At 40.4% G+C, this 10,000-nt stretch overlaps 1 protein-coding gene across 1 annotated transcript in view; it reads right to left on the reverse strand.

The window, feature by feature from the left end:
• LOC119582924 overlaps nucleotides 1-10,000 on the reverse strand; it is a 129,579-nt gene that overhangs the window by 39,854 nt on the left and 79,725 nt on the right. The window contains exons 31-40 of the mRNA XM_037931436.1: nucleotides 8,169-8,299; nucleotides 6,405-6,527; nucleotides 5,267-5,423; nucleotides 4,582-4,825; nucleotides 3,910-4,094; nucleotides 3,330-3,476; nucleotides 2,474-2,591; nucleotides 1,715-1,832; nucleotides 1,197-1,426; nucleotides 543-692 (exon numbers count right to left, since the gene is read on the reverse strand). Coding sequence (XP_037787364.1) covers nucleotides 543-692; nucleotides 1,197-1,426; nucleotides 1,715-1,832; nucleotides 2,474-2,591; nucleotides 3,330-3,476; nucleotides 3,910-4,094; nucleotides 4,582-4,825; nucleotides 5,267-5,423; nucleotides 6,405-6,527; nucleotides 8,169-8,299 — 1,603 coding nt within the window. The remainder of the gene's footprint in view (nucleotides 1-542; nucleotides 693-1,196; nucleotides 1,427-1,714; nucleotides 1,833-2,473; nucleotides 2,592-3,329; nucleotides 3,477-3,909; nucleotides 4,095-4,581; nucleotides 4,826-5,266; nucleotides 5,424-6,404; nucleotides 6,528-8,168; nucleotides 8,300-10,000) is intronic.

Raw genomic sequence — 10,000 nt, forward strand, 5'->3', positions numbered from 1 at the left:
GTACATAGGAGAGAAAACAATAATAATGGCTTGGAAACAAGTGGCAAATGCGGCATTTAACAGAAAAAAAGAAAATTATGGTTTGGCAAATGAAGAGGCAAAAAAGATGCTCTTTTGGAATACTTGTTGCAAATGAGATACTAGCATAACAATGGTAAGGATCTGCTATAAATTAATGGGTTTATAGTGAAAAAAGGCGTTATTGGTTCGTATGAGAATATAGTATATAAATTTTATGTTATCTATCATAACTCACTGCAACTCAATACCACAAAGATAAAAACACATTATATATATATATATATATATATATATATATATATATATATATATATATATATATATATATATACACACATACATATATAAATACACACATATATATCTATATATCTCAGAAGCAATGTACAAAAACCCTCAAAAATATATATAAATCCAGAACACCAAACCAAACGCGGAGACAGTGTAAAAAAAAAAAAAAAAAAAAAAAAAAAAAATAATAATAATAAATAATAATAAATAAAACATTAAAAACCCCTTACCATTGCATACGAGGTGTCCGGGCTCTTGACGCTGTCCCACCTGAGTCCCGTCTCCGAGTACTGGACGGCGAAGCGCTCCACGAAGAAGTTGAAGAGCGGGTGTCCCTGCGTCACGACCCCGGTCACCTCCTTCACCTCGCCGAGGTCCACCTGTGAGATTATCGAGGAATTTTTTTTCGGTTTTAGTCGATTCAGCGATGGATTTATTTATTTATTTTTTTTTTGTTGGTGTTTATATATAGATTTTTTTTTCTGACTCGTTTTTTGTTTGTTTGTTTGTGGGAAAGATGGTTATGTTTATTTTATTATCATTTTCTTTAATGGCGTGCTGTAAGAATTGGAACGAATAAGCTTCTTTTATTAATGTATATATTTTTTTCCTTATTTTCATTTTGCTTCGGGGAAGTCAGTTATATATATATACATATATATATATATATATATATATATATATATATATATATATATATATATATATATATATATATATATATATACATTCTAAATAAGAACAGGAATGCATCAAAACTGGAACAGAATAACCGCCATTTTCTTCCGCCCGACGACCGTGACACTTTCCCGCCAAAACAAAAGAGCATCGAACAGCCCCCGCCCCCGCTATAAGGGACCAACCACTCGATCGGCCGTTATTACCTGCAGCCACTCCTTCTGGATGGCTTCCTGGTCGTTCGGATTCACGTCCTGAGCAGTCCACGCCCAATCCGCAAAGAGGCGAGCAGACTGGGGATTGCCATCGGGATCCAAAACGGAGGAGGCGGTTATGCGGTCGTTGGGGATTCGCCAGTCTTGCATGCCCAGGCCGTCCTGGCACTCGCACTCGCACCGCACGCGGATCTCGTAGTCCTTGCAGTAGCGCTTTCCGCCTGCGAGGGATAGCGTGCGCTTGTTAGTCCTGGGCCGTCCGTTTATTAATATTTTCGTATAGGTCGATATTATCTTTTAAAAAATCTCTCTTTTAACCTCTCTTAACCACTTCCTTCGAATTTCAGATGCACACGTTTACAAACAGATAGGTAAATTAATAAAATAAACAAAAATGAAACTAAAATAAAACACAGAAGAAGAAAAACCAAACACAGTAAACAAAACAAAATATACCCACAAGACCCATTAAAAAAAAAAGAAAAAAAAAAGAAAAAAAAAACACTAACCACTGTTCCGGCATCGCGCGCCCTTCTTGTCACACGTCACCACCGCCTCCACGTCGCCGCCTCCTACAGGTTGGCACTCGACTTCGGAGACATAGTGGTCGGGACAAATACCATTGATCTGCGGGGGGGGGGGGGGAGGAGGAAGTTTGGAGAGATCAGCTGAAGTTTCTTTCGTGTTCTGGGATAGCGTGGGCGTGGTGGGTTGTGATAAAAGGAAGTTGATGGATGGATGGGGTTGTGAAAGAAAATGGATGGTTGTTGTGAATTGTAAATACGATTGCACAAGGGGTATGAAAGAAAATGAATGATCAATTTGAACAGTGATTAACGGTTGCATATTTTGGCTTACAGTTATTCAATATTCTTTTCTACCTCTTTTACTCTTAGATACATAAGTCCTGGTGATTGCAAAAACTTTTTTTTCCTCAGAACTCAAATATATCTTTTTGATGAATGTAAGAAGATAAAAAAATAAATCTACTAGATGAATTAATATTAGACAGAGACTAAGAAAATAACCAGAAAAAAAAAGCAGATACCTTGACACCACGAAAAAAAAAAAAAAAAAAAAAAAAAAAAAAAAAAAAAAAAAAAAAACTCAATTAACCCCCACCCCCCAAAAAAAAAAAAAAAAAACACTCAAGCAACAATCAAATCATTTTTTTTTTTTTTTTTTTAAATAAAATCAACCTTTAAAACCTAAAACCCTAAAGAACCAACGACCCACAGCCCCGAATGACCCCTACGCCCGTAACCCACCTTCCTGATTTCGTCCACGGACTCGAACTCCCCGCTGGCATCCGGGAAATGGATATTGTACCAACTCGACCAGCCTTCCTCCTCGCAGGTCATGGGGGTCGGGGCAGTCACAGGGGGTCTGGAACAAAATGGAACAGAAGATAAATTAGATGGGTGAATAGATAATATGCGTAATGCGATTCATGGACTGTAAATATCACCGTTTCTTCTTTCACAATGCTGGTAATCGGTTTGCGTTTTCTGTGAATTTCGTTTTGTTGTATCAAATTATTCGCTTGAGTAATACTGTTTTAAATCTATGTCCGTTAAAAAAAATCGTAATTGCGTTAAGTGAAGTAATGTGATGACTATTCAGGAAAAAGATATGTATTTTAAATTCACAAATAACACTTCTAAAAGAATATAAAATACTTGAAAAGACAAAATAATAGCGTTTTTAAAAAGAGAGTAATGACGAAGAAGGACATCAGGAAAACTCAAGAAAAAAAACAAACCAAGATATATCAAACAAATAGGAAAAATAACCCCTAAGAAGAAAAAAAAAAAATAAAGAAAAGAAAACAAAAGATAGGAAAAGAAAAACGAGAGATAAAAAAGAAGAAAAAGAAAGAGAAAGAGGAAAAATAGCAAGAAAAAAAAACGGAGAAAAAAGGAAGAATGAGAACAAAAAAGATAAAGGAAAAAGAGAAACAAAAAACAAAAACAAAACAAAACAAAAAAACTATAGAATAAAAATATATATAAAAAATACGAAAAAAAAATCAAAATCAAAATAACAACACGTCTCAAAAATACACAAAAACCGAGACAGTCACAGCTTGTCTCCGCAGTTTGCGTGTGGCGACCAAGGACTTACACAACGGGCGTAGAAATGATGGGCGGCGTGAAGGGCGAGGCGGGCGTCGTAACAGGAGGGGCCTCTGTGGTGGTGATGCCTGAGGGAGAGAGGGAGATGAGGTTTCGGTGGTTTGGTTTCTGGAAGATCTCGGTTCGATTTGCGTAATATTATGGACAATTATAAGGTGAAGAAGGTTAGGCGTGTTTACTTGGGCATTTCATTGCCGTTGGTTTGGTGTTGTTGACTTATCCGAACGCGATGGAAAGGTTGCCAGACTGTATAATACCTGCTCAAGTATTTGCAAAAAAGGATATTTGCTTACATCAGAACACACACACACACACACAATAACACACACACACAAAACAGACACACACATACACACACACACACACACACACACACAAAACAACACACACACACACACACACACACACACACACACACACACACACACAACACCCCACACACAACACCACACACACAACACAACACCACACCCCACCACACAACCACACCACACACACCCTACAACCCACTCCACCACCCACCACAAACCACACACACACAAAACAGACCCCCACCACCATCTACTGACTACAGTCCGCCAAGAACAGCCGTCTCGTACCAGAACCTCGCTGCCTCATCCTCGCCCGCAAGAAGGCCCTCGTCCACAGAACACCTGACGCCCCTCTGCTCCGTGTGGGGGCGGTGAGTCCCTACGCTCCTGCAGCGGATGTCCGTCACTTGGCTTCGCTCGCAGAAACCTTGACCTGGCTTGCCCTGAAAGGAAGATTTATTTATTTATTTATTTATTTTTTAAGTTTCGAGGGTCAGTTTTATTTATTTATTTATTTATTTATTTATTTTTAGCCTGTTGAGGTTAATGGGAAAGAGAGAGAGAAATGTTTTTTTTTCGTGACTTATATCGCAAATTTACCTTGATCATTCTTACAAATAACTTCATATCCCACTATAACGTAAAAAAAACCCATCTCAGACAATATAGAAATATAGTGAAATTTAGACCCGAATGTTGCTACTTTCTTAATATTCTTACACGTCCCTACCCCCCCTCCATCAAAAAAAAGGAAAAAAAAAAAAAAAATTCTCAGACGTCATTCCAAACAACAGAAAACGAAACCTCATATCCCCCTCTCCCTCCCCCACCCCCTACTCCCCCCACAACCACCCAGACCCCCACCCCCTCCCCCCACTACCCCATCCTACCCTCCCTCCCCCCTCCCCCCTCCCTCCCACCCCCACCCACCTGCTTGATCTTGGCGGGAATCGTCTCCGCGTCGGAATTCTTGCGGAAAACAATCGGTTTGTCCTCGCTCATCCACTCGCTCCAGCCGTCCCTGCACTCGCCCTCTTCGGGAGTGACGCCGGGAGGGAAGGGCGTCGTCACTGCGGGAGGCGGCGAGGGCGTGGTGACTCGCGGGGAGACCATGGGCGTGGTGGTGGGGGCGCAGGGCGTGCCGCGGCAGACCTTGCTCTTCCTCGTGCACACGCTGAAGGGGAGGAGGGAAGGGATGATGATAATAATAGTGATAATAATGATAATGATAAAGAATAATGATAATAATAATAATAATAATAATAATGATGATGATGATGATAATGATAACAATAATTGTAATAATAATAATAATAATAATAATAATAATAATAATAATAATAATAATAATAATGATAATAACAATAACAATAATAGTAATAATAATAATAATAATAATAACAATAATAATAATAATAATAATAATGATAATAATAATAGCAATAATTATAATGATAACCGCAACACAAACCTAAATCATCCAAACAGAAAAAAAAAACGAAAAATAAACCTTAAAACACACACACACACACGAATCTCATAGAGAAAACCGAAAAAAAACCAATAAATAAAAAAACAAAACAAAAAAACAACAACAGCAAACCCACAAACACACCAGGTATGGCAGTCATCCTCAGAAATGACGTCACCCTCCATGTAGACTTCCCCGTCAATCTCGAGGCACTTCTTCTCGCAGTCGGCCTTAGGCACGCACTCGACGTCACTGGCACTCTTGTACACGTAGCCGGGGGGGCACACGTCCTTAGCACATCCTGCAGGAGGGACGGGCCGTTGTGAAGGAGAGACCGAGGGGGGGGGTGATAGGAAGTATATTTGCCTGCCTATTTCTTGGTCTGTGTATTTGATTGACTGTCTGTCTGCCTATTTATTTGCCTGTCTATCTACATTTCCATCGACTTATTTTTTATACATATAAGCATACATATATATATATATATATATATATATATATATATATATATATATATATATATATATATATATATATATATATATATATCCACTTATCTATCTATCTATCTATCTACTATCTATCTATCTCTATATATACACATGCATCACATTATATAAAAACTGAACAAAAAGACAAAATAAAGAAGACAATGAGAGGAGAGGATATAAGATAGGATAGAGAAAAGAGAGCGAGAGAGAAGAGGAGGAGGGAGGAGGAAAAAGAGGAGGAGGAGAGAAGGATGAGGAAGAGGAAAAGGAGGAGTGAGGAAGAGGAAGGAGGAGGAGGAAGGAGGAGGGGAGGAGGAGGAGGAGGAGGAGGAGGAAGGAGGAGGAAGAGAGGAGAGGAGGAGGAAGGAGGGAGGAGAGAGGAGGGAGGGAGAGGAGGGGGGAGGAGAGGAGGAGGGAGAGGAGGATGGGGAGGGGGGAGGAGGGGGAGGTGAAGGAGAAGAGGGAGGAAGAGGAGGAAAAGGAAGAGGAAGAAAGGAAGAAGGAGAGGGGGAAAACAGGAAGAAGGACGAGAGAAAGAGAAACACGAAGATCAGCAAGGAGAAAAAAAGAGTAAGAGGAAGAAGAGGAAGAAGAAAAAGAAAGAGGAGATTGCAGATGATAATAACAACATAAAAACAATCATACCAAAAGCACAAGAAAAAAAAAACAAAAACACCAAAACATAAAAAAAAACACACACACTAACAACAACAACAACTTCGCACAATAGAACTAAAAAAAAAACAACAAACAAACAAAAAAAAACCCAGAATCTCTTTTTAGTTCCTTACCCTCGACACACGCATCCTGGACACACAGCGGCGACGTCGGGTCCATCAGCGTGTCACAGGTCTCGTGGGGGCAGGTCGGAATGCACGGCTCGTAATGCTCGCAGTCGATGTCACACTGCATGGCTGCGGAGGGAGAGGGGGGCGGTGGTGGTAAGGATAAGGTGGTGGTGGTGATGGGGATGTGGGGTGGTGGTGGCGGTGGTGATGGGGATTTGGGGGTGGTGGAAATGATGGTGATGGTGGAAATGATGGTGATAGTGGAAATGGTGGTGGTGGTGGAAATGGTGGTGGTGGTGGTAATGGCGATAAGAATTAATAACTTGATGATGATGATGATGATACTATTTCACAAGGCTAAACCAAACAATTCGCAAACAACACATACAGAATAAATAAAAATAGCAATTGATACATAAAAAAAAATCAAAAAAACTTTATTTGCGTCAGCCAAGAGACTCTCGGCGCGCCATCTGACGGACGATAGATCAAGTCGAGTGGCGCGAAATATATATAATTTCGAAGCTATAAATATACATAACTTTTCTGTATCTCTCACTCGGCATTTTAATGTTTTATATATACAAACGTGGCGCGTGGAGTGAGTAAGAGCCAATCGAAAAGATTAATGGGATATATTTTACGACGCATATTTAAGCCTCTTTTAAAGTCGTTTTTTTCCTGAATGTTACTGAGCTTCAAACTGAATAAATTTCAAAACTTTATAAACCTTAGATTCTAATACAGTCATTTCAAAAACCGTTATTTCGAAACTTTTTTGTCTCCCAAAATTGAGAATTGAAAAAAATGTAAAATCTCAATTCGTTACTTATTAATAAAACCCAATGTTTATTTCTAAACAATAAATTTTTTCCTAAAACTTAAAACCTCAAATATTCATACAACCCTTTTCAAATTTGATTCCCGTTTTCCCCTTGGTTAAACAGACAGAGAGAGAGAGAGAGAAAAAAAAAAGAGTAAGACCTTAGCCATTCTGTTTTCTTAAATGATAGCTTTTGCAAATACTCTAACGGGAGGGTCGCCCGGGAGAGGGAAGAGACAGTTATATTTGCTGGGGGTGGGTGGCTACTTCGCCCTTTGCGAGAAGCCACTTGTTTGACTGGCTCTCTCTCTCTCTCTCTCTCTCTCTCTCTCTCTCTCTTTCTTTCTCTTTCTCCCTCACCCTCTCTCTCTCTCTCCTTCTGCTTCTTTCTCTCGCACTTCCACTCTCCTTCCTCTCTCTCCTCTCTCTTTCTTCCACTCCTCTCTCTCTCTCTTTCCCTCCCTTCCTTCTCTCTTCCTCTTCGCTTTCCCTTTCCTCTCTCTCTCTCTTTCTTCTCTCTCTCTCTCTCTTCTCTCTCTCTCTCTCTCTCTCCTCTCCCTCTCTCTCCCTCTCTTCTCTCTCTCTCTCTCTCTCTCCCCTCTCTCTCTCTTCTCTCTCTTCTCTCTCTCTCTCTCTCTCTCTCTCATCTCTCTCCTCTCTCTCCTCTCCCCCTCTCTCTCTCTCCTCTCTTCTCTCCCTCTCTCTCTCTCTCTCCTCTCCCTCCTCTCCTTCCTCTTCTCTTCCTCTCTCTCTCTCTCTCTCTCTCTCTCTCTCTTTCTTCCTCTTTCTCCCCCCTCTCTCTTTCTCCTTTCCCTCCTCCCATCTCCCTCCTTCCCTCTCCCTCTCTCCCATCTCCCTCCTTCCCATCCCCTTCCCCCATCTCCCTCCTTCCCTCTCTCCCTCTCCCTCCTTCCCATCTCCCCCCCCCCCCATCGCATACTCACGGCAGAAATCGGGAGTCCTCCACGCAATGTACACGCCATGGATGTTGCACTCGTGGGCGTAGGCTGCGACGGCGGTGCAGAGGCAGTGACAGTCACCGCCCGTGTCACAACCGCAGGCGTCGAACTGGCACCTATGGGCAAGAGGCAAGACAGAGGCAAGAGATTAGGGTAGTGGGTAAGGGGGAAGGAGGGATGAGAAGAGAGAGATGAAGATGAGTAGGAAGGGGTAATTTAAGGAGGAAAAGTGTAAGGCAACTGGCAAGAGATTAGGGTGGATTAGAGAGGTAAGGAGAGAGGAGAAGAGAGAACGGGCAAGAGGCAAGAGATGAGGGCAAACAGAATGGGTAAGGAGAGAGATGAGGGTAAGTAATAAAGACGTAAGGAGGGTGGAAAAGGCTAAGACAAGGAGAAGAGAGATGAAGGTAAGTCATAAAGAGGTAAGTAGGGTGGAAAAGGTTAAGGCAAGAGGCAAGAGATGAAGGTAAGTAATACTGGGGTGAGAGGAAGGAAACGGAGAAGGCAAGAGACAAAAAATTAGGCGTAGTAGTAAAGAATAAAGAAGGAGAAGAAGAGAGATAAGGAAAGGAAATTAGAGGAGAGAAGAGGAGGGAAAATGGAAAAAAATGAAGTAAATGGGGAAGCAATTAAAAACTGGGGAAGAAAATGAGAGATAAGATGTAAAGGAAAAGAGGAAGTGAGAAAGGAGAAAGGGAAGAAGGGAGTAGGATAATAAGAAGGGGAAAGACAGAGGATAAAGAGACAGGATTAAGTTGAAGGTGAGTGTGAGGGTGAGAGTAAGGGTGAAGAGTAGAGTGGAAGGGAGGATAAGAGTGAGGGGGGAAGGGAAAAGGGAAGCGAAAAAATACAGATAAGAATGAGGATGAGAGTAAAGACGAAGACGAAGATAAAGATAACGATGAGGGGAATAGGAGAAAGAGATTAAAGCAAGGGATAGAAGAGGAGGAGGAGGAAGAGGAGGAGGAGGAAGAGGAAGAGGAGGAGGAAGAGGAGGAGGAGGAAGGGAGGAGGAAGAAGAGGAGGAGGAAGAGGAGGAAGAAGAGGAGGAGGAAGAGGAGAAGAAGAGGAGGAGGAGGGAAGAGGAGGATGAGGAGATGGGAGATAGCACGAACAGGGGAAACAGAGCAAGAACAGCATCCATGACACACGGAATCTTCAAAAGCTGAAGAAGACAGAAATATATCACACAGGTGACGAGAACACCTGTTACGAAATATTTCCAGAGATTACAAAAGCTTCTTTTTTCAAATGTACAACAAAATCACTGGTATAAGTTATAAATAAAAAATGATAAATAAATAAATGAAATTTAGAACAAAATCATTAATATAAGTTATAAATAAAACATGAAATTATAAAAAAAACAAATAAAAAAAAATCATTGATAAGAGTAAATTTATAGTCATATAACTAATAACAGAATGGTCAACGAAAATACATTTAATAAAAAGTGAAAAAAATAGAAATAAGGAAAATAAGAAAAAGATATATACGAATGAATAATACATTAAGTAATCCTAAATAATAAACCAATACGTATACATCGATAAATCAAGAAATATGAATAATGAATAGACATGAATTAATATTTTTTTGTAGAAAGAGAATGAAGGAAAATCTTGATAATAATAAATCTTCAATTAAAGAACACGAATAAATCACATAAAAAAAAGGGTGAAAAAAAGAAAAAAGAGAAAAATTAAGAAAGAAAGAAAAAAAAAAAGTGAGCAAGTGTTTACTAGAGCGATCTGTGGGCGTGCGGGCGGCGAGAGATCTATTGCGGCGGTGACGTAATGTGGGCGTGGGTGTTACCG

This window comes from Penaeus monodon, chromosome 16 (genome assembly GCF_015228065.2).
Source record: "Penaeus monodon isolate SGIC_2016 chromosome 16, NSTDA_Pmon_1, whole genome shotgun sequence".
Lineage (NCBI taxonomy): Eukaryota > Metazoa > Arthropoda > Malacostraca > Decapoda > Penaeidae > Penaeus > Penaeus monodon.